Source organism: Mustela lutreola, chromosome 7 (assembly GCF_030435805.1).
Source record: "Mustela lutreola isolate mMusLut2 chromosome 7, mMusLut2.pri, whole genome shotgun sequence".
In the NCBI taxonomy this organism is placed as follows: Eukaryota; Metazoa; Chordata; class Mammalia; order Carnivora; family Mustelidae; genus Mustela; species Mustela lutreola.
Window position 1 is genome coordinate 20,361,731 of NC_081296.1, and position 25,909 is coordinate 20,387,639.

The window sequence follows — 25,909 nt, forward strand, 5'->3', positions numbered from 1 at the left end:
TCCAACTAACATTCATCTCAATGGCATTGTATGGGTGATGGATTGATTTCCCTTTTCTGACCAACCTTCCAATTAGTGACAATTGTTCTCAATTTTGCTAAAAGTTGTCTGTCAATGGTACTGTTCATTTTTATCTTGTTCCATGACTTCATAGCACATTTTATTTTATTTATTTTTATTTTTTTTAAATATTTTATTTATTTATTTGACAGACAGAGATCACAAGTAGGCAGAGAGACAGGCAGAGAGAGAGGAGGAAGCAGGCTTCCTGCTGAGCAGAGAGCCGGATGTGGGGCTCAATCCCAGGACTCTGGGATCATGACCTGAGCTGAAGGCAGAGGCTTAACCCACTGAGCCACCCAGGTGCCCCCATAGGACATTTTAAATCCAAATTCTTACATTTCCTTTTTTTTCTCAGAGTAAACCAGAAAGGACTGGAGGGGCAGGGGAGTTGGAAAATGCGGAGGAAGGTCTATCCAAGGGTAGCTGGCGGACAGTGGGCATACTTTGAGGGATGTGTTATGCGTTCTGAGTCTTATTCTGCGAACTACTGTGAAGACATATATCAAAAAATAAAAAAAATAAAATAAAAGGCACTTTGGTTTCTGCACACTCCAAATTTATTTGTCAAGTCTGGTCCCATCATTTATTTAGTCACAGCATTAGGGTTGGCTCATAGCTTTCTTGCCATCAGCTCTCTTCGTTTCCAGGACAGACAGAATTCTTTACTCCACAACTAACTCCCCTTGTCCCAGTAATTCTAGTTTCTCCTTCAGCTGGATTCTTCCCTCCACCTCTTCTGGGGCCTGCTGTGACAGATGCGGAGTGGTCCCTCCCATTTTCCCAGGAATTTCTAGCTGGCTCATCCCTGGACACTTCATATCCTTCTAGTTGCCTCTGAACTCTGCCACCCACGGAAACTCATCCTGCTGGGACCTTTATCTAGAGGAAAAGCTTCTGTGTTGTTCTTCATTCCTGTCCCTGCCCTGTATAAACAGGCAGGTTCCCAGCCAACACCTTCTTACAAGATCCACTCATCAAAAGCTTTTCCAATTACCCTTTCAAAACCCAGTCCATTTGCATTGTTTGAGGTTGCTTTGTTTTGTTTTCCTCCAACAAACAGAGAATGTTTGGAGGAGGGTTACTTATTTGCCACATTCTTCTTAGAGTTTGGCTGAAATTACTGAGTCGAACGGAGTTTGTCCACAAGGGAGGGAAATTGCCCAGCCCTCCCTCTCTGAGCCTTTGGGCTGTTGATACCCTAGACCTTTTCCGGCCTTTGCTAGATTGGCCTCTTGTGCCTAATTTTGGCTTCTGGAGGGCCCCAGGTATTCCATGTGCTTTCCTCAGCCTCTTTTCTCCTTGGATCTTTTTTTCCCCTGAGGAGGAGGCTACAATCACCACAGTTTTCTCCGTGGACTTGTAGCTTCCGATAGTAAGTTCACAGATTCTCTAATTTTATTTAATGGTTTCATAAAGAAGCAATGGGGATTGCAGTTTTTCCCCAAAGTTGACACCCAGGGCACTGCTTGCAGGAGGTTTAGAATATCCTTGTTTAAATGAAGCAGAACCAGAGCATCTTTACAACAGTGGTTAGTTTTCAGCTCTGTGTGGGGCGGGATAGAGCCATTTTGTTTGCTGGGAACTCTGCTTGTTTCTGGGAGTCAAGTCTCCCTAGTTGTGGCTCTGAGGGTAGACGGTTTGCTGGATCCTGTCTGCTACATGTACCTTCATACACCCTCCTAGTTAAAAACTCTTCTGGAATCTTCTATTCAGGTTCCCAGTCATTGGTCTGATTTCACTATATGGAAGACCTGTCCTGATAGCCCCTAAGATTCCTTTCCTGAACTCCAGCTAACTGTACGGTAGCATTACATACTTTTGCAAAGCTCCAAGACTCTCCAGAGTCAGAGATGGGCACACGGCAAACTAACCGAGGGCATGCGGGCTCCGTGCATCTCAGACGAATGTTTTCTGAATGAGTACAAAAAGGACAGATTGGGGAGATTATGTGACCGAGAGCTGATGTCATCCAAAAATTAGAGTATCACCCTTCTTCCATCTTCTACATATGAATGGCTCTGTGATTTATTTATTTTTTTTTCCCCTATAAGATTTTCCATACCTATTTCAAGAGAGAGAGAGAGCAGGAGAGGAGCAGAGGGAGAGGGATAAGCAGATCCATGCTGAGACTGGAGCCGGCCACAGGTTCAATCTCAGGACCCTGAGATCATGACCTGAGCTGAAACCAAGAGTCAGACGCTTAACCCACTGAGCCACCGTGGTGCCCCTGGTCTGTGATCCTTAAGTGAGTTTTGGATATCAACATGGAGTTACTTATCATTCATTCATTTAATGACTACATTGTGAGCTCCTACTGTGTGGCAGGAATTTGCTAGGTAGGAGGCAGAGGTTGATAACAAAGCAGGCAGTCACTGATGTCAGTCTTGTAGCCTTAGGTGGAGACAAATTTAACAAGTTTTTAAATGTTCCATTTAAAAATAGTGAGAAGGGGCACCTGGGTGGCTCAGGGAGTTAAAGCCTCTGCCTTCGGCTCTGGTCATGATCTCAGGATCCTGGGATGGAGCTCCCTCCTCTGCTGGGAGCCTGCTTCCCCCTCTCTCTCTGCCTGCCTCTCTGCCTATTTGTGATCCCTGTCTATTAAATAAATAAATAAATAAATAATCTTTAAAAAATAAATAAAAATAAAAATAGTAAGTACTTTAAAACATTATATGTAATAATCCAACGTGGTAACGATTCACATAACTAACACGTGGTGAAGAGGAAAACAAACTATAGCATAGCCACATAATGAAACATTATTTGGCAATAAAAAGGAATGGAAGATTGGTGTGTGTGATAACACAGAAAGATGGATGTTGAAACATCATGCTCAATGGAGGAAACCATATACAAAAGACCACATTTTAAATGTATCCATTTGTATGAAATGCCTACGAAAGACAAGTCTATAGAGACAGAAAGTGCATTAGTGGTTGGTTGAGCCTGGGGTGGGAATGAGGAGTGACTCTGAAAGGGCATGAAGGAAATGTTCTGAAATTGAATTGAGGCAATGGCTGTACAACTCTTTAGGTTTCCTTAAAGTAGAAAACATTGAATGTACACTTAAAACAGGTGAATTTCATGGTATATAATTCATACCTCAATAAAATCATTTTTTAAAATGTTAAGAATTAATTGAGCCAATGCATTCCAGAAATTATTCCTTAAAAAAGAAAAATTATTGCTTTAAAGGAATTTAGGAGGGGAGTGTGGTAAAAGATCAGTGTGCCTGTGTATGTGTCTCCTTAAATAAGCTGGCCGATGAAGATTTTGCTCAGGCAGTAATACTTAAGGAGAAATCAGAAGGGTAAGAAAGAGCCAAGCACAAGAGCTCTTGAGGGAAGAGAGTATAAATGAGAAGGATTAGCTTTCTGGAATGGGAGAAAACTTCAGCTTTTCTGAGAAACTGAGGGGAGTCCCATGTGGGATGGAAGAATGTCGTATAGGGCCATATGATCCATGGTAACTAGCTGAGATTCTCTTCTCAGTGTGGTATCAATTCACTTCAGAGTTTGACCCCAGGATAATAGCAAAGGTGGGAAAAATGAGATCAAATGCTGTTCCATAGCTCAAGAGAGAGATGATGATATTGTGGATGAGGGTGGCAGAAAGATGGACAGAAATAGATGCATATGGTGTTGATGCTTGAGATAGACTCCACCACAATTGCTTCGAAATTAGGGTTTTGAAGAATGAGGTAGAGAGAGGAATCAAAGCAGACTTCCATATTCCAGTTAGAGAATTTACTAAGATGATTTACTATGACGAGGAAGAGAAAAGTAGGAACATGTCTGGGAAGCAGGAGAATCAGGAGTTCCATTTTGAACTCAGTGAGCTAAAATGTCTCTGAAACCAAAGGAGGGGTGCTGGAGAAGGCCAATGGAATGCAGGTTTGCAAAAGAGACCAAGGGGTAGGGACCCGTGAGGCCAAAGAAAACACAGAAGAACGTGATATATGAGAATCTTATAAGAAAGCAACTTGAGGGGCGCCTGGGTGGCTAAGTGGGTTAAGCCGCTGCCTTCGGCTCAGGTCATGATCTCGGGGTCCTGGGATCGAGTCCCACATCGGGTTCTCTGCTCAGCAGGGAGCCTGCTTCCCTCTCTCTCTCTGCCTGCCTCTCTGTCTACCTGTGATCTCTCTCTGTCAAATAAATAAATAAAATCTTTAAAAAAAAAAAAAAAGAAAGAAAGAAAGCGACTTGAGAAAGAGAGTGTAGACATCATCAGGTACAATGAGGATTGGCCAAATGGAGACCCTGAGTCTGACTAAAGCAATTTCTTGTAGGAATGATGATAGGAGACACATGGGAATCTGTTGAGATATAGAGGCTGTGTGTGGGGGGTGAGGATATAGAGGAGGTATGTGTGTATGACTCAAAATTCTTGGACCTGGATGGAAGATGAGGGAGTGGCAGTATGTTTAGGGAAATGAGAAATTGAGGGCATGCGAGCCTATCCATTAGGATTAGTTTGGGCTCCAAATGATTGAAAACCCTACAACAACTTAAGAGACATCTATTTTTCTCCCCCATTATGTCAGGCATTAAGAAGTTCTGGACTGCTGTGGTGGCTTTCCAAACACCAGGACCCCAGATTCTCCTCTCTTACAGTTATGTCAACAAAAACAGGAGAGGGGGGTTGCCTGGGTGGCTCAGTCAGTGAAGCATCTGCCTTCAGCTCAGGTCATGATCCCAAGTCCTGGGATTGAGCCCTATATTAGGTTCCCTGCTCATTGGGGAGTCTACTTTTTCCTCTGCCTCTCTCCCTGCTCATGCACACAGGCTCTCTGTATATAAGTAAATTTTATATATAAATTTTATATATCTATAGATATAGATATAGATATAGATATATAAAAGATGGAGTCATGATAAGCTTGGGTCCTCTCATTTTGAGGATGCTTCCAAGACGTTGAAGTACTACATCTACTAACTCAATCCCATGGCCACACCTCGGTGCAAGAGAACCTAAAGAAAGTTCTCTCTTGTAGGTGTTGATGGACTCAGCTAAATACATGGGTTCTTTAATCAAGGGGAGAATGGAATGATGGACACTGGAGATCAATTATCATCCTTCTCCAAAAACAGGGTTTGAGTTTTATTTGTATGTTTGCTTTTTTGTTCAGGTGTTTGTACAGTTGAGTTTGTGAGCTGATCCATTAAGAATGTTGGCTACAGGATCAAAGTCCACAAAACCCTTGAGAAGGATGAGGAGATAGGATTCACAACCTAATAAAAGGCTGGCTCTTTGAAAGCAGAAGGGACCCATCATCAATTGTAATTTTGAAGAAAAAAGGTAAGTCAGGGAAGTTGGAGGTAAGACTTAATATTTAAAATCATGTCAAAGATGAGAGATTCCCAGCTGATGGCACTTATGGTCCTGGTGACATCTGTAGAAAGGTCAGCTAAAACAGGAAGTTTCCGGAGAGAGGGGAGGTGTGGGATTTTTTGTTGTTGTTGTCCAACAGATCCAACATTGTGGGGTGACAGGATGGAGTTACAAGGCAGTGGTCAGAGCACAAGTGAAGCTGAGGATTTTATTTTAAAGTAGAACCAAGGTTAGCCAGGGTCAGACCATATTAGCCAAGTGAAGCTACTGGCACAGATATGGGGAAGGCAGATGGTTGAGTTAATCCAACGTTGGGGTTTGACGAAGCAAGTACTAGAGGCTAGAGAATGTGATGTTGTTAAAATACTTGTAAGGAAGTAATCATAATGATTATCACCATAATCATCATCAATCGGTTTCAATCACAGCTCTTTATTGATGTAATGCCTCATTTGCATAGGGCTCCTCTTGCTTATCAGAACTGTGACTTTGTAACTTCTCGTGGTGTTCCTTAAAACTTTTTTTAAATTTCCATGGTTCTTTGGCTGTTTTCCGGTATACCTGAAATTGTTCCTAATTTAAGTCCATTCCTCAGTTATTGCTTCTCCCTTTGAAGAAAAATGGTCCTGCCTCGGGTCCCTCTTGTCTGAACTCTCTCCAAGTTCTCTGTCCCTTTTTGAAATGTGGAATTGAAAGTTTGTCTCTCCAAAGGGCGATGATGGAAGCTTCATGCTTTAAGGCATCATGAAAAGAAAGGGAAAAATGCAGAGGCATGTCTACAATCTCGAATGTTCCCAACCTGTGGCAGGTTGGGCGTTCCTTAACAAGTTGGTTGAGGGTTCGCTTTTATTTCCTGTGGCACTGAATCTCTTGAAGGCATTTTCCCTGGAGACTAGAGTCAGGCCCCTATAGCTAGATGAAAACAAATGCCACTATTTTGTTGAGTTTTCCATTTATATTTCCATTCAGAGACAATTTTTAAAGTTAACTTGTAGAAGAACCTAATCGTTCCTTTTAGCAGTATTCTATGGGAAAATCTATCCAGATTTCAAAATGTTATTTAAAACCAAGCTGTGATGTGGAGACAATAACTAAATTGTAATGAGGAGAGGACAATTCCTGGCCCTTAATTTTCTTTTCCAAGGCCCTTCATTGTCTTATTCCAAGGCTAGTCTACCATGGTATCTTGGACTTCCTTACTTTTTCATTCCCCTACACTTCCTATTCCTCAACCATTTCCTGGGACCTGTAAGGAATACCAAAACTTCTCCTGTTTTGTTTGATTATTAAATGTATTATTGAATATAATTATATTTCATAATTACTTCTGCAAGAACAGCATCTCAAATTACCCCTCTCATTCTGCATTTGATTTCTAATATCTAGAATATGTGCTTAATTTACGGTCATCTCCAAAAGCTAGGAAGCAAGTTCTTGGTTTTAAACTCCCAGTTTGCTTCTCATCACATTTACTCAAAAGATGATAGAACGAGGTCCCTGTGACAGCTCCACGAGGCCCTGTAAACAGAGGTCCACCCACAAGGGCTAGGGGATGACTCATGCCACAGACTCCCCTTCCTTCCTAAGTTTTTTTTTTTTTTTTTTTTTTTTAATTAGGATCCATGCCCAGCATGGGACTTGAACTCACGACTCCAAGATTAAGAGCTCTATTGACTGAGCCAGCCAGGTACCTCCAGAGTGTTTTTTCCTTAAGCTAACAAAAAAGTAAATAAAATGTATATGTGTGTGTATATATATATGTGTGTGTGTGTGTGTGTATACATGTATATACATGTATAATAGGTATATATATGTGCATGTGTATGTAACTGTGTGTATAAAGCACACACATAATTTGTATAGATGCATTTCTCTACGTATAAATACATAAGCATATATTATATACATACGTTTAAATATGTATGCTCCGTGATTTACCACTTGATTACACTCTAGAGGCATTATCTTAATTGCCCCCGAAGCAAATGAGAAGTTACAACAATAATAACCATGCTTTTAAAGGAAAGAGAATGCCTTTTGCCATTTACTTTAAAACTCTTCATTCCTTTCTCACCAAGCTGTGGTCTCAAGCTCACTAATATCTTTCCTACCGTACTTTTCAATGTACTATTTCTCGTGCGTTGATGAAGGGTTCCCAGTTGCCGGGCAGTGTCCCCACCCGATCAGGGTACTCGTGGTACCTGGCCTTTGGTTCCCAAACCGTGCTCCCCAGACGCAATGGAACGTGTGAGGAAAAGGATGTCTCCATTTGCCTTTGTCTTTAAGAAAGTGAGTAATCGTCTCCCTCCTTGCCTCTTTCCTCCATGGAGAATTTACTGGCCCAAATTTTTAAAAAAGCTCCTACCACACTCCCATTCTCTGTAAGTGCAATTAGCGGCAGGTACAAAATTTGGAGCGAAGAGGTCTCTCGTGGCCTGTTGTGCCTGCAGTTATCCGACTGTGGCTGCAGGTTTTCAGTGCACAACTGATTGCACCCACAAAAAGAAGGGCTAAACTCTGAAAATGGGTCCCTTTAAGACAGTTGGGGGATTGCATGCCTCCGGTTGGTAAATTGCAATCTTTTACAGGGACACAGCCCTCGCTCCGGCTTGTGCTGCAAGTATGAAATCCAGGTTAGGCATCATGGGCGAAGGAGAGGTGTCCCACTCGCGTCCCCAAGGCAGGTGCTGAGCCCCTTCCCAACTCCAGCTCGCCCCCAGTTTCACCTTGAGCTACCAGTGGACAGTGCATTAGTATGCAGCATCCCTGACTCCAAACCCTGCTTAGTTCACCAGTCACTCTCCAAAAGGGTTTGAAGAGAGAAGCTCGGTCACACTGTCAATATAACACATTTAACCAACTCTAAATTTGCTTTAAAGAGACAGCTACAAAGATTGACTTTTGCAAAGTGACTCACTCCACCATGCAGCCAAAGACGTCCGTTTGCTCCCGACTGTTATTAACTGTGTCACTGAGTCCATAAGAAAGGGTTTTGAAGGAATTCCAGTGTGAATCCACTAATTCAATAATCCAATAACATAAATTCAAGTAATGGATATTAATAATATGTTCAAAACAGGCTCGCAACTTTTCTATCTCTTTCTCCGACAGACGGAGCATGCGTCGCCGAGAGGCTCCTGATGAAATAATAAAACCCAATTCTCATCTGGAAAAAAGAATCATTATAGGAGGATGGTAATTTACTTTATATGACCTTCAATTGATTATTCTGTGGCTGCTACACAAATACCACAGGAGCTATTGATCGTAAAACCTACCAAATAGATCTCTAATAGCTTTTACTGGGCAAAAATAATTATGCTTGCACTGTGGTCAAACACACATAAACCAATGTGGAGGTATTAATGTATGCTATTATTACCCATCTGTCTGCGAGGTATGGAGAAGACCCTTCATGAGAAGGGTTAGACACTATGTCTAATCCCATGAAATCTCAATATCCAAGCCAACAATTATAGCCAGCCGCCCTAGAAAAGAAAAAAAAAAAATTGATTACTGTAACTAAAAGCTAGGGCTGGAAAAACAGAGGCTGCAGCTTGCTTAATAAAAGTAAAATCATAACAAGAGAAATCCTAATTGAGGAGGAGTCCCAGGCCGGGCGCAGGCAGAAATTGAATTTCCTCGTGGTGTTGGCAACAGAGTAACTTTTCAGAGTCAAGAGCTTTCTATCCAGCCCAGATCAAGATCAATGATCAACACCCGTAAAAGGTCAGGATGTCTAATCAAAGAACAGATCATCTATCTCTCAAGGAAAAGTGTACAACATAATCCAGAAACGCGGCACTGCTGGCCACGGAGAGTGAGAAAAACCTGAGGAAGGAGAGATTCCAGTTCTACTTCGGTGAACAGGCAGAACGCTCCGCTCATACAAAACCCGTGGCCAGACTTGGGTAGGCGACGTGAGAGGCTCTGGTGGGCCCGGAGCCGCGCAGGAACCGAAGGTGCGGCGGAGGAAGGAACTACCCCAAGTTCGGAGAAAAATATTTTAGACTTCAAAATTCCCCCTATCGCTTGCTCTCTACCTGCCCCCTCCCAGTCAGTATTTCAAATATAATGAAAACATAAATGCATTAACAACAACAACAACAAAAAGCTCTTGCTCCCAAGGTGTTAAAATGAGGAGTGATCGATTTCTAAAACCTGGACTAAACAGAGCAGCATGCTAATAAGAGTGAGTGATAGATGGCAAAAAAAAAAAAAAAAGAGAGAGAGAGAGAGAGACTGTCAACTTGGTGTGGACTGTGTGTATTTGATGGGGGAGGGGGAAAGGGGGCGGCTGTATCCCATGAAACAGAGCAGAATAATATCCCACGATTCCTATCCATGGATCCCTGAAACAGAACAGAAATGGAATGTGCAGCTGGAAGGGCGTGCATGCCAAAGACAAAGAAGGTTTTCTAAAGTACTTATACTCAGACCACACCTCAGAACAAGAGAATCAGAATGCTACTCTAGGCATTGGCATTTTCTTTAAAAAAAAAAAAAAAAAAAAAAAAAGGAAAGAATAACCAAAACCCAAAAGAAAAAAAACAAAAAACAAAAACACAACAAAACCAAACCTCACAAACCTAGGCTTGGGTCTCCTGGGAAGCCAGGTTTGAGAACCACCCACTTGGAGGATCCAAGAGCCTTCTTAGCCATGGGAGTTCCAAACGAAGGAGAGACCTGGATCTTCCCCAGCGTACCCCTCCTCTGGCAGCAATAAGGCTCACATGGTTTGTTTCTCTTCCTTTTTGGCATTATCAGTTCCAGTTGTTAAAGGCAGGAAAACTGGACTCACTGATCTCTCTTTCATGATTTATGATTCAGAAGGAAGCCAGGGGTGGAGGGTTGGAGGTGCTGTGGTGGCTGTTATTTATTTTGTATTTGTATTTTTTAGACACACGCGTTTCTGGAAAACCTTGAAGCCCTTGGCAAGGCTGTCTCACCTTCCCCCACCGCCCACCCCACCCACCGAACCCCCAAGACCTTGCCTGGGCATAACTGACATTTACATAGACACACTCTTGGAACATAAGGGAGAGGGTTGGGGATTCTGCTTGTCCTCAGTTGCTCTAAAATTACATGATCGAGTAGATGTATTGGATCGTTTACACCAAAAGGAGCTATGGAGTCCAGCTATAAAATCCACAACACGTTCGCAGAACTCCCAGTAGTTTTCTTCTCAGAAGAGCCAAGGAACCCAGCCCTGCCCTTAAAGGCAAGGTGATTGCACTACAATTAGTTGACCTATTTGGAAAATGAAGGCTTCCCTGTGGTTTGAGGTTCTGCCTTTTTTCTTTTTTCTTTTCTTTTTCTTTCTTTCTTTCTTTCTTTCTTTCTTTTTTTTTTTTTTTTTTTTTTTTTTTTTTTACCGATCTTTGAGATCCAGGTTAGGTTTTTGCTTGGAGTAGTTTGGGTGTCCTATGGCCTTGTGTTACTATCCTGCACTTAGGTCTGGGGGTGGGGGCAGGTGTCAGGGGGGAGTTCTCCCTGAAGTCTGCACGGGCCATGCTGAATTCAGACTTGCTTTGCAAACTCATATGAAAGTCCTTGCTCTCCAAGGAACGGACCAGAGGCAAGGAATTCTCTCACTCAAATGTGTTCTCACTTACTCGTCCCTTTCCCAAGGTGAGTATCGTCATTCTTCCACTTTTTAGAGGCTAAACCCAGGGAGGGCCCGCGTGTCCGCACCCACGGATGTCAGACCAATCCAAAGCGGGCGTGGGCATTAAGGGAGAACGTGTCCGCCTACGTTCCTGCGGCCCCCCTGGCCGCCCGTGGCGGGCTCGGCCGCGCACACCGTCCCGGTCACCCGGACGTACCTGCCGGGTTCTGGCCTTGGAGAACGCAGGGGCTGCAAGGGCACCGCCAGCCGGCGCAGCGCACGGAAGGGAGCGGCGGGGAGCGGCGGGCCGTCCCGCAGGTGCGCCCCACCTGCCGCCGGATTGGCCGCTGCGGCGGCGCTCGGCGGGAGGAGGGCGGATGATGGATGGCCTGTCTGCCGGCCGGGGTCTGAGCAGCGGGGGGCTGGCCAGTGTAAATACGACCGCGCTCCGCGGCTCCCGGCACAGGGCAGAGAGAGCAGGATGCCTGCACAAAAGGACCCGGCTCGGAATGTTTAGATTTTGAAGATCAGTTTCTGTTATATCTCTGTGGGAGAAAGGAAAATGCACTATGGGAAAGTGGAGGGCAAAGAACCTGGCATCCTTGAGGACCGATGTTTGACAAATCATTGAGCCATCGGAACAAGCCCTCAACCTCTTCTTCCCAAACTGCAAACAGTTTTCAAGTCCTATTTGCCATTTGTGGGAATGATCCCCTATCGGTTATCCGAAACAATATGATATCAGACCTGAACGGTTGCATTTTCTTATCTCAGGCAGCATGAAGATCATGGAAAATAGATTCAGAAAATGGGGCGGGAGGGTGGGCAATGCACTTTAGTTAAAAAATAATAAGAATAAGAAAATTGGATATTAAATGCTAAAAGAAAAAAAAAAAACTTTAGCCCAAAAGGAATAAAATAAAATAGAAGAATGCGTTCTAGAGATAATTCTGATCTTTAGAATGTGTAAAATTTTCATAATTTGTCTAGCTTTTATGTGCTTAAAAGTCATGAGCGACTTGGATATGTTTTGTTTATCCTTGCAAAAAGATGACAGCACATGTTTTTAGGCAACTCGATTTAAGAAGTGTCCTTTTAAAAACTCATTAGGTTGAGAGTAGGGATTGAAGCAGACAGAAGGATAACAGGAAAAAATATGTCATGAACCACCATGGAAATGGGGTTGTGGAGAGCTATTGTATCATCTGGGCTCTTCTTTGGCAACTGAAGGACAGGTCCATTCACGGTGAATATTTCCTCCTGCACGAGCTGCCATGTGCAAGCTAATATATCTTATGTCAAGAAATAAGTCAGTCCTGCCTATAAGCTGATTCTTTTACCTCTGCCAGCAAAATAGTTTAGAGAAAACAGTGGGATTTCTTTTTTTTAATATGGGAATATCATTCTATCTCATTGTGTATTAGAATACCCACCATCCCCTTCTGCCCTAACAACTACCACCACTAAGAAAATAAAACCTGTGTTTAAAAATAGCAATAAGTGAAAATGAATCATGTCACAGAGGTGTATCTTATCTCATTGTGGTTGAGAGTGAGTCAGGGGAGAAAGAACCCAGCTCCACGCATTGCTTTTTGAAATGCCATATTTTAACAATGTAAAAGTAAGTTCAAAAAACTAAAGAAACTTATTTGTGCTAGCACAGATAGCGTATCTGCACTCCCCCACAAAAAAAAAGCACACATAAATTAAATTCATGTATGTTTCTTTCTAGAATTCTTTTTAATGTATGCTTGAACCGCTGTAAAAGTGTTCATTTGAATCCTGTGTGGGGTTTTTTCTCATAGATATGTCAAAAGAACTTTTTAAGATTAGTAGAAGATTAATCAATTTTAATAACATTTAATCAATTTTAGCAACAGCATAATATTTCCTTGAGTGTATATAAAATTTGACTAACCATTTCCTCCTTTTTGGACACTTAGGTAACTTCGAGTTTTCAGTAAAGTAAATAATACAGTAAGGAACATCTTAAGGCAAAATTTTCATCTTGTAAATTGTTGATTTCAAAGAAACTTTTTAAATGGGCTATATAGGCCATGCTTAATGAACGTCGTGATTTTTTTTTTACAATAATTTCCAAATTGCTTTACAAAAAAAAAAAAGAAGAAGAAGAAGAAGAAAAAGAAGAAAGGAAAAGAAAGACAAAAATGTTGTAGCATTCCATCTCACCAGCAGAAAAATATCAGACCAGCCTACTTTACAGTATGCTCAGTGTTATTGAGAACACTAATAAAAAATACTTGGTAATGTAGCACTTGCGATTCTTTGATTTTTATTTTCTTTGATTATTAATGAAGTTCTCTTTTGGCTCCTTTAGAAAAGTTGATTTTGCTTTCCCTCTTTTGAATTTCTGGCTCCCTTTTTATGTAATTATTGAGAGACCTCTAATCAACATATTAAAATGAAATACAGCATTTTTACAAATTCCTCTTTCATGGTATTCATTTTGAAGTAGGGTGGTATCCCCGGGTTAAAATGATCAGAACAAGAAATCCCTGGCAAAACTGGGTTAACCTGCAGTTTGAGATGATCTATTGAATTTAGATTTCCAGCAAGCTTCTGCTTCCTCTCCGTGGTGACACATAAAACGATATTATCATCTGTGAAATTACCGCGGAAACTTAAGGTACTTTATAGCAAATCGTATTCTCTCATTAGGAAACTCAGAACCGTCGATCCTTGCACTAGGTTTCCTTCGCGTCTGAAAATTTGTGTTGTTTTCTTAAGCCGTGATGTGGTCGTTTAAAAATGCCTTCGTGCGCTTGGGCACCTTTGCAGTGCACCCGCGCCCAGTAAATAAAGTAGCAGCCCATGTCCCTTTTAGCAAAAGCTATATATCTGTTCAGACTTGTAATTTGCTCCGTTTATATCCTTTGCCCTTGAACTCTGGTTATTAACGCAATGTTTCTCCAAATGATGCCATATAACTCTGCTCCGAGCACATTCGCGGTGACACCACGCAAACATTCCAAGGGCCAGGGCCAGAGGAGGAAGGGAAGAAATGATGACTGAATTGCGGGAGTTTCAGCGCATTACTCAAGATGGGGCAGTTGTAAAACTATGGCTGTGAATATTCAAATGGCAACAAGGCCAGCGCCAGACTTTTGCTAATATTCTGAGGTCTGGTCGGGAAGCAATTTCGCCAAGTAGCTTTGATTAAAAAGGAAAATGCCAGAACACTTCTCCCAAGAAATGAACGAAAAACCCCTCAAAGGATTTGAGACAGGTGTACTAATTATACATCTTAAAAAAAAAAAAAAATTGTGGTCAGTCTCGGGGTTGCAGGTGGGAATTTTTGCTCTGTTATAAACCCCAGATTGCACAGGTAGTGGAGCTATAGACTGAATTCCTTTGTGTAAATTGTAATTAAATGCACACTTTTTTTCTGTTGCTTGCTGTAAGCAGTTTGAATCCTATATTTTATATAAGACAACTGAGCATTGACTAGGTCTAATACTGTTTTCATTTTAAAATTAAAAAAAAATGTACTAATTAATACTGGGTGAAATTTTGGAGAGGAAGTAGGACCTGTCTCCTTCTGCAATTTCTGTGAAGAACTGTACTGATTAACCAAATTAATAATTCAGGTTTTGTGGCAGAGACTGTGTGAAACCTACTTTGGAGAGGAAATTGTTCTCCTACATTTTAGAAAAGAACATTTACCAAAAAAAAAAAAAAATCCTTTTCTTTTAAAATAAGAAAGTCATACATAGACTAATACGTGGAAGAAATATTTCTTCCACTAATTGCTTATTTTGAAATGTTGTATTTGTTTCAAAATAATATTTGTAGGAGTTTATTTTCTCCAAGCTCTTTATTTGAACAGGTTTTGGTAGATTCAGGTTGAAATGACCTTACAAAAAGTTTTGGTTTTGTGGGGGGGGTGGCGGCAGCACTTTACCCTTAAGCAAACTGTTCATGACATTCAGATTTAATTGGTACACCTCCTCCAAAAATTTCTTGGCTATGCATAATGCAGTTCATACAAAAAATGTTAATGGGAATGAGAAAATAATATATCATCAAATATCAAATTTTATGCTGGAACATAAGCTTCCATAAAACCTCCGGGCACAGGTCTTAGAACTCACTGTGTTCCTTTTGAAAGAAAGAGAGACTTCTAACTACTCCAATTGACTACACTATCAATGCACAAAAGATGATTCGAGTACAGTTAACATGTGTAAATATCCATGTGAATATTGCCAGTAGAAAATAAGAAGTCATGGCTTCCCAAGAACACCAAGCACACCTGTAAAATATTAGCTGCCCCCATTTCAGTATTATTTCCCGAGGAAAATGGATTCTAGGTCCCAAGTGAGATACATGAAGAATACTTTGGAAAACAGTCTTGCTTCATGAACATGGAACTGTCCATTTTCTTCCTATTTTCCCTCTAATCAGTTATACCTAAATGAAAGGAGATTTTTTTCACATTTACTTAAAGACACCCTTCTAAGTGATCTTAATTTGAACACATGTCTTGGCTAAGGAAGATAAAAATACAGATAAGGGAATTTTAATTTTTTTTTCTGAGAATTTTAGAATCTCATACTTACGGGATGAGCAGACTCCTGAGGCAGACACCTTGGTTACGTCATTCATTCCTCAATCCCCATGTGAGAAGTACCTGAGGAACGTCCCCAATGTCATTACTGAATTAAATGAGTAAATAAATGCTATTGAATGTTTATTTTTCACATCATGTGACAGACATGTATTGAAATTATGGGCTTTATAATATTAAGTGATTTTAATTAAAGCAGATCTTATGTTATGGTTTCTCAATCCTAAACTTCACAATGTTCTGTTTTATATATTTCATTGAGGCACCTGGCTGGCTTAAGTGGTAGAGCATGCAACTCTTGATCTTGGGGTTCTGAGTTCATGTTGGGCATTGAGCTCACTTAAAAAAAAAAAATGAAGAAAAAAAATAAATTTGAAGAACCACGCTCATATTCTTTTTCCCATTGTCTGGGCTAACTGATTGCTAAAAGCACATGTGAACTAAAACTGTGGATGATGTTATGTGCATATTTTATACAGCTGCAAAGGAAAATTATATTATTTGGTGGAAAGCACGGGTTTCATTTTTGATAGAATGAGAGCATAACTTATTAAAAATTCTGAATGACTTGAACTTTAACTAGTTGTTCACAGACTAAACTTTGGATTTTCTACCTTGTGTTCCCAAATAAAATACATTTATATATAATGCAGACTTTATGTAGTAAGGTTACACTCATCATTTTCAAACATTGAATTCTGAAATGTTAAGAAAAATATCATCCTTCATTCTGCCTTTCATCCCACTTCTCTTTTCCTAAAGGCAAGTATTTCTAATATTTCCATTGAATGCTATTGGAATTGGCTTCCCTAACATATTTTTGTGGCTACTTCTTAAAAATTCCTTCCTCTTCTTTTCTCCCTTACTATTATTATTATTTTAGTATGGGAAATTATCTATTACTTTCCCTAAAGAAGATCAAGATTTGTCTATCTTTACTAACCCTGTTCCTAACAATACCCATATCCTCTTTTTCTTAAGAGTTACCTTATAGGGCGCCTGGGTGGCTCAGTGGGTTAAGTCGCTGCCTTCGGCTCAGGTCATGATCTCAGGGTACTGGGATCGAGTCCCACATCAGGCTCTCTGCTCAGCAGGGAGCCTGCTTCCTCCTCTCTCTCTCTCTCTGCCTGCCTCTCTGCCTACTTGTGGTCTCTCTCTGCAAAACAAATAAATAAAAAATCTTTAAAAAAAAAAGAGTTACCGTATAATTTTTTAATTAATATTCAGGGTGCATTATCACTAATAAATTCCACTGAGGGCTGTGCTAGTGAACACTTCTTTTTTTGCACAATTTCTGTTTCCTCTGGTGTTAATAATTGCTTTTTTGTTTGTTTGTATGTTATTTTACTTTCTAATAATTGTCACTATGACATCATTAATTCCTCCCAATCTCTGAAACTTCTCTCAAACACTCAGATACTTCATTTTCTCTAACCAAGGCTTTATTAATACATTTTTAAATTAATTAACATATAATGTATTATTTGTTTCAAGGGTACAGGTCTGTGATTCATCAGTCTTATATAATACCCTGTGCTCATCACAACACATACCCTCCCCAATGTCCCTCACCCAGTTTCCCCATCCCCCCATCCATCTCCCCTCCAGCAACGCTCAGTTTGTTTCCTCAGAATAAGAGTTTCTTATGGTTTCTCTCTCTCTCTGGTTTTATCTTGGTTCTTTATACACACACACACACACATATATGTGTGTGTGTGTGTATGTTTGCAAATGATGTATCAGATAAAGGGCTACTATCCAAAAATCTATAAAGAACTTATCAAACTCAACACCCAAAGAGCAAATAGTCCAATAAAGAAATGAGCAGAAGACATGAACAGACATTTCTGCAAAGAAGTCATCCAAATGGCCAACTGGCAACATGAAAATGTGCTCAACACCACTTGGCATCAAGGAAATACAAATCAAAACGAGAAACCACCTCACACCAGTCAGAATGGCTAAATTAACAAGTCAGGAAACAACAGATGCTGACGAGGATGCAGAGAAAGGGGAACACTCCTACATTGTTGGTGGGAATGCAAGCTGGTTTAGCCACTCTGGAAAACAGCATGGAGGTTCCTCAAAAAGTTGAAAATAGAGCTACCCTATGACCCAACAATTGCACTACTGGGTATTTACCCCAAAGGTACAAATGCATTGATCTGAAGGGGACCTACACCCCAATGTTTATAGTAGCAATGTCCACAATAGCCAAACAATGGAAAGAGCTGAAATGTTCATTGACAGAAGAATGGATAAAGAAGATGTGATATATATCCAATTGAATATTATGCAGCCATCAAAAAAGATGAAATCTTGCCATTTGCAGCAACATAGAACTGGGGGGTTATGCTAAGTGAAGTAAGTCAATCAGAGAAAGATAACTGATCTTATCATATGATCTCTCTGAGATGCTGAATTTAAGAAATAAGACATAGGATCAGAGGGGAAGAGAGGAAAAATAACTAAGGCTTTCTTAAAAAAAAAAAAAAAAATCTTTCCAGGGAGCACTTGCCTGGCTCAGTAAATAAAGCATGTGACTCTTGATCTCAGGATGGTGAGTTTGATTCCCACGTTGTGCATGGAGTCTACTTAAAAAATTAAATTTAATTTAAAAAAGAAAAAAATCTTTCCAGGACCTTCTGGTCTATCTCCACTATACTAACTGCCCTTGTAATCTGGGAACAATGGTTATTCTGGGCTCTCCTTTACAACTGTGTTGGGAGATGCCTCAACTGTCTCTTCTGTTGGGTATCCCATTTCCTATATGCCCTTTCTTTCTGTTTCTTTATTTATTTCTTCTATATGTGGCTGGCTATAAAAATATGAGCAAGTCTTTGTAGTCTAAAAATGTTCTTATTTTATACAACCTGTTTCCTAGTAGTCTGGCTTGGACTGAAACTCTAGGGTAGGATACACTTTTTCTTGTTGCATTTTACAGATATCTGTATTCAGAAACCTTTAAAAAAAGTACAAATAGATGATAACATAGTTTGCATAATCTGTTAAAATGAAAAAGAACGACATTTCTTTAAAGAAGAGTTTATTTTTATGTGTGCTTATAAAGTATTTTACAGTTTTTGAAAATATCAGTAAGAAATACTAAAGTACCATAATGTGTAAGTTTCCATCCTTCTAGAAGATTCTATGAATAATTGATTCTAGAAGATTCTAGAATCTAGAAGACTCTAGAATCAATTGATTGATAGACTCCATATAATTCTAGAAGATTCTGTTCTAATGATAATTATGCATACCTCATGTCTTAGTGTTTTCTTGAGATTATTTTGACAACTTATATTGTTTAAATGCTATTTTGAGGGATGCTTGGGTGGTTCAGTCAGTTAAATGGCCAACTCTTGATTTCAGCTCAGGTCATGATCCTGACCACCTCTGGCTCCATTTTCAGCAGGTAGTCTGCTTGAGGATTCTCCTTCTCATTCTCCTTCTGTCCCTCCCCACTACTCATACTCTCTCTCTCTCAAAGAAATAAGTGTTCTAAAAAAATGCTATTTTGAAGTATTTTTGTTGCTTATTTCAACAGTTGATTATTCCTGATGTTAGTGAAGAATGCTGAGTATGGGATGGAAATAGGCAGAATGTACGATGCAGAATTGAGTTCTGTATTGGCCAACAGAGCGAAAGGTACCCCAGATGAAAGATGATTAATTTCGATTATGAGATTATTAAAAGGTGAGATGAAAATAGGAGAGATTATTGAAGACTCAAAATCAGCAATGTAAGATTTAATTAAAGTAAGTTATTCCAAACTCTTCTTGCAGATGCAATGCTAATAAACTGAGTGCTAGATCTCAAACACACTTTGCTAAAACCTTCAAGTAAAATCTGCTACTCATCGTCAAAATATTGAGACAACTATTCTTCTGAATACGCGATTCTCCACATCGTGTTTGAATAAACACTCTACCTTTACAGGTATTTATTGAATTAACCTTGATTAATTCTAATTAGCAAGAAAACCAGCATATATCTAAGAAAGCTCCATAATATCAATGCTTTCAAGAATTATACACAGTGAAGTAAAAAGCAGAGTGGATATAAAATAAGATTTAAAAAATAGTACCAAGTTTAATATCATTCTCATAAGCTTCCCAAGTCCACTGCAATATATTCAGGCCTGTGAAGGTCAATTCAAAATGACAGATTGAAATACTGTATGTGACTTGCAAAAGTCATTTTTGGGCAAGCTGTTTTCTAGGACTTAAATTAAAGCACACCTTGCTTGAGACTTCTTTTTTTTTTAAGCTGGATTGTGACCTCGTTTTCAAAGAATATCACTTTTATCCCTGGTTGTCAAATAGATATTACCATTGTGAAAATGAGCTTGATAGCATGTGGCAAATACTGATTACGTGCTGGCCCTGGTGCTTGAAGAAATGAATTTTTTTTTTTTATCATTGAAATAAAATGCCAAGGGTTTTCCCTCATAATTTTCAACTTCTTCCTGAGACTGTAACTGGTAGAGGGAATATGTCCTAGTGTTTGGGAACACAAGATTTGAGCCAGACAGAGTTAGGTTCAAATCCCATGTCTGCCGCCTATTAGAAAGATATTTAACCTATCTGTGTTAACTGGTCACTTTACATGTGAGGTGGAGATAATAACAAATGTTTATCAGAATCCAGCAAAGGCATGTAGCCCGGTTCCTGGCTCCTAGGTAGCACATATCTCAGTGAGGAGGAGTCATTGTTGTTGTCGATGATTATATCATTTCATTATTTTGGCTTTTTATCATTAACTTTCCTGTCACCTGATACTATAATTTTTTTGTTCTTGGCTTTGTATTATACTAATAAAATCAGAGATGAAGATACTCAAATGACATGATTTTCCATCAGATTAAACATTTTTCTGTGCACGAGTCTCTAAGATGTTGCTCGTCGTTGACTGGTGGTGGATACCTCTGCAAATCTCACTTCTATGAACTTTCTTTGGATGAATCTGATTTAGAGAAGAAGCCTTAATTTTTACCCTTGTTGTGTTTTTCTGCTTCTCTCCTTTTCCTTTATAGGGTTTGCCATCATTGCTGCCAAGGAGAAGCCAATTGGACGTGGGGTCCAGATCTGTACGGCCACCAGGGCTCTGTAAGGCAGGCCCCCGCGTACTGTCAGGGTCCGTGCCGTATGTCCTTTCATTGCAGGAGTCATAATGAGATAGATGGGCTGAATTAAATCGATCAGTCCTGCCTATTTCAGTCATACTTCTTCAGGCTGGATCAATGCTCGCTAGGCACAAACTGGAGGGAAATTTTGGCTCCATTTTATTAAAAACTGTTTTACTTTATCAGTGTTCAGGATAAATAAACTGTTCCCTAGCAATCTCCAGCAGTGTCCAATGAGATGTCTTCTTTTTAAAGTTTTTCTTAAGTGCCACCTTGAACTTGTAGACTTTTATCTAGTTGATGTTTTAATCCAGTTATTAGTTTGCTAAATAAACAAACAAAAACCCCACACCTATCGCTAAGCATAACACGTAGAATGCATAGAACAAATGTATATCTTTTGTTCTTCTTTTTTTATTTTTTTCTGTTATTTTCTATTTAGTTTTTTGAATGCCATGAAATTGTTTTTAACTTGATTTTAAATCCCAGTATAGGTAGCATGCAGTGTTACATTAGTTTTGGGTGGGCAAAATAGGGATTTGACAATTTCTCACATCACCCTCGTGTTCATGACAAGTGCTCTTCCTCATCCCCATCAAATGTACATCTTACTGTATTTTGAGACACATATGCTTTTGTACGTTAACTTTGCCAAACACCCCAGTGGTTTCCATTGGTCCCTCATCCAAGAAGTATAAGGGCTTCATTTATATTTATTCACATAGATAGAAAAACTAGATAGTTTGGACCTTCAAACCTTCAGGTCCAGATATTTGAATGTATCTTCATAATCTGAACACCTCAAAGGGTGAATCAGATGGGCAGAGCTTGGACACAGTATGTCATCTTGTTCCGTCAGGTGCTGAACAACCCCTCTGCACATCTACAGGAACAGAAGCCTAGAAGGGAAGCTGAAGCAGCCCCAGATGAAAGGTTGGGGCCAGCTTTCCCTCTCTTCCCAAGTTCTAAAGCAGATTTCCAAAATAATTGTCATAGTGGAGAATAGTTAAATTATTATATTAGAATTATTTTTGAAGACCTTATTATTTAGAGAAATTTGGGTTTACCACAAAATTGAGAGGAAGCTACAGAGATTTTCCATTTGTCCCTCACTCCCACACATGCTCCCTCTCCCGTTACCAACATTGCTCACAGTGCAGGACATTTTTTGCCAAAGATGAATGTACAGTAACTTACCATAATCACCCAAAGTTTATAATTTACCTTGGGGTTTACTCAGTGATATTACATTGTATGGATTTGGACAAATTCATAGGAATAGATATCCATCATTATAATATACAGAGTGTTTTCACCACCACGCAAATATTCTCTACATTACCTTTTCATCTCTTGTGTCCACTCCTACCCATGACGACTGTGGATCCTTTTACTAATTCCATAGTTTTACATTTTCAGAATGTCGTATGCTTGAATTCGTGCCATACATAGCCTTTTCAGATTGACGACTTTCACTAAGTAATATGCACATAAAGTTCCTGATGTCATTTTATGGCTTGACAGCTCATTTCTTTTTGGGGCCAAATAGTATTCCCTTGCATGGCTGTGCCAGTTAATTTGTCCACTCATGTCCTGAAGGACATCTTGGTTGCTTCCAGTTGAGGCAATTATAAGTAAATATTCCCTAAACATCCATGTACAAGTTTTCGTGTGGACATGGGTTTTCAACTCCTTTGGGAAAATACGAAGGTCTGTAACTGTTGGATCATACCCACCAGCATATGCTTTATTTTATAAGAAACCTCCACTGTCTTCCAAAGCAGCTGTGCCGTATTGCATTCCCATGAGCGGGGTATGAGGGTCCCTGTTGACCCACATCCTTGATAGCATTTGTTGTTGCCAGTATTGCAGATCTTGGTCATTCTGACAAGTGCGGGACTATCTCACTGGTGTTTTCATTTGCATGTCTCTGATGACAAGTGTGTAGAAAAAAATTATATGTTTTTGTGCTTCCTGTATATCTTCTTTGGTGAGATTCCTATTAAGAATTTTGGCCCAGAGGTGCCTGGGTGGCTCAGTGGGTTAAAGCCTCTGCCTTTGGCTCAGGTCATGATCTCAGGGTCCTGGGATCAAGCCCCACATTGGGCTCTCTGCTCCGCAGGGAGCCTGCCTCCTTCTCTCTCTATGCCTGCCTCTCTGCCTACTTGTGATCTCTGTCTGTCAAATAAATAAATAAAATCTTAAAAAAAAAAAGAATTTTGGCCCAGTTTTTGCTTGAGTTTCTCATCTTAGTATTGAGTTTTAAGAATTCCTTGTATATTTTGGATAATAGTCTTTCATCAGATGCAATTTTGCAAATATTTTCTCCAAATCCATGCCTTGTCTTCTAATTCACTTAATTGCCTTGCATAGGCCAGAAGTTTTTAAGTTTAATGAAGTCCAGTTTCTTGGTTATTTCTTTCATGGATCCTATCTTCTGTGTTATATCCAAACACATCATGTATCCAGGGTCATCTAGGTTTTCTCCTGTGTTATCTACTAGAAGTTTTATAATTTTGCATTTTACATTTATGTCTATTATCTATTTTGAGTTAGTTTTTGTGAAGAATAAAAGTTTTGTGTCTAGACTCATGATTTCACAGGTGGATGTCCAGGTGTTACATGCCATTTATTCACTATCTTTGCTCCATTGTAGTGTCTTTGCTCAGAGATCAATTGAGTATATGTGTGTGGGTTTATTTCTAGACTCTCCATTTTGTTCCATTGTCTGTCTGTTCTTTTGCCAATAACCACACTGTCTTGATCACTGTCACTTTATATTAATTAAGATTTGAAGTTGGGGAGAGTCAGTCTACCCACTTTGTTTCTCTCCTTCATTATTGTCTTAGCTATTCTGGATCTTTTGCTTATCCATATAAATTTTATAATAAACTTGCCAATATCCACAAAATCACTTGTGGGTGATTGTAATTGGGGTTGCATTGAATCTATAGATCAAGTTCAAAGGAACTTGACATTTTGACAATATTGCAATATTGAATCTTCCCATCTATGAACATGGGATATCTCTTCATTTAGATAATTCACTTTGATTTTATTCATCAGAGTTTTGTAGTTTTCCTATAAAAACAAATTTTGTACATATTTAGATTTATACTTAAGTGTTTATTTTGGGGGGCGATTATGTAAAGGGTATTATGTTTTTAACTTTAAATTCTAGTTGCTAACTTTGGTTGCACAGGAAAGCAGTTGAGTTTTATCTGTTAACCTTATATCCTGCCACCTTGCTATGGTCACTTGCTATATTTCCAGAAGGTTGTGTGTGTGTGTGTGTGTGTTTGTGTGCATGTGCGTGTGTGTATGTGCACTCATTCAAAATTTCTACATAGATGATGTGATCTGCAAAAAATATGACACTTTTATGCCTTTTTTCCTAAGCTGTATATGTTTATTTATTTATTTATTTATTTTGGTTTTATTGAATTAGCAAGGACTTCTAGCACTAAGTTGCAAAGGAGTGGTAAATGGGGATGTCCTTGCCTTATACCTGATAAAGTAGGAAAAATTTGAGTTTCTCACCAGTAAGTATGATGTTAACTGTATGTATTTTCCAGATAGCCTTTATCAAGTTGAGAAAATACCCTCTATTTTTAGTTTACTGAGAATTGTTATGATGAATGAATGTTGGATTTTGCCAAGTGCATTTTTTGCATGTAAAAATCTAATCACATGATTTTTCTTTCTTGCCTTGCTGATGTGATTAATAGTTTTTAAACTTCTTTAAAGTTATCCCAGAACTTTATTTTTCTGTCCAGTGTTATTGACATATAGCATGTGTAAGTTCAATATGTATGTGATGATTATGTATATATATATATGATTATGTATATGTGATGATTATGTATATATATATATAAATGGTTGCCACAAGAACATTAGTTAGCACACGTAATTACTTCCCATAATAAAAACTTTGTGATTTTTGTGTGTAATAAGAATCCTTAAGATCTACTTTCTTAAACACTTTCAAGCACATAAAACAGTATTGTTAACTAATGTCACCATTCTGTAGCTTTGACGCCCAGAATTTATTCATCTTGTAATTGGAGGCTTGACTCTTTGACATTTTCCCATCCTCCTCTCCCATTTGACTTTCTGAGTTTGGTCTTTTATTTCTTTTCTAGATTTCATGTATAAGAGAGGTTATACAAAATCTGTCTTTCTCTGACTTATTTCACTTAGCATAATGCCTTCAAAGCCCACTCATGGCATTGCAAATGACAAGATTTTCTTCTTTTTTGTGGCTGAATAATCTCTCTCATTCTCTCCCTTGCCCCCACTCTCTCTCCCTTTCTCTGTGTACCTGTGTACCACGTTTTCTTTAACTATTCATCTGTTGATGGAGACGTAGGTTATTTCCATGTCTTAACTATTGTGAAATATGCTGCAACGATTACGGGGATGCAGATATCTTTTTGCAGTAGTGATTCCATTTTCTTTGGATATATATCCAAAAGTAGAATTGCTAGATCATAGGGTGTTTCTATTTTTAAATTTTTGTGGCACTTCCATGCTGTTTTCCATAGTGGCTGTACCAATTTACCTTCCCACCAACACTGCATTAGAATCCTCTTTTCTTCATCCTTCTTAACAGTTATGAATCTCTTATCTTTTTGATAACAAGCCATTCTAATGGGCTTGAGGAGATAACTCCTTTTGGTTTTGATTTGCATTTCCATGTTGGTTAGTGATGTTGAGTATATTTTCATGTATCTGTTGGGCATATGTATGCCTTCTTTGGAAATGCATCTGTTCAAATCCTCTGCTCATTTAAAAATCTGATTTTATTTTATTTTTTTAAGAGAAAGAGAGAGAGAGCAAGGGGAAGGGCAGAGGGAGAAGGAGAAAGAATCCCAAGCAGACTCAGGGCTTAGCACAGAGCCCAAAACCAGGCTTAATCTCATGACCCTGAGATCATGACCTGTGCCTAACCAGCTAAGCCACCCAGATGCTCCTTACGTCTTCCTTCTGATTTAGATTTTTTTTCCCCCCCTTTATAAGTGCTCTGGCTTGCAGTTGTGGTACTGTGTTGAAAAGGAGTGAGAATGGGCACTCATGTCTTATACCTGATTCTAAGGGAAAAGCTTTCAACTTTTCACCATGAGTATGTTAGCTATGGGTTTGCCCACATGCCTTTACATTTTGAGTTATATTCCTTCTGTACCCAATTTTG

The 25,909-nt window shown here is 39.4% G+C and overlaps 1 protein-coding gene across 1 annotated transcript in view; it reads right to left on the reverse strand.

Annotated features, from left to right (window-relative positions):
• Positions 1-20,813, reverse strand: part of LOC131835455 (uncharacterized) — a 30,923-nt gene extending 10,110 nt beyond the window's left edge. The window contains exons 1-2 of the mRNA XM_059179748.1: positions 20,516-20,813; positions 11,220-11,505 (exon numbers count right to left, since the gene is read on the reverse strand). Of these exons, the coding sequence (XP_059035731.1) occupies positions 11,220-11,505; positions 20,516-20,813 (584 nt within the window). The remainder of the gene's footprint in view (positions 1-11,219; positions 11,506-20,515) is intronic.
• Positions 20,814-25,909: the final 5,096 nt, after the last annotated feature.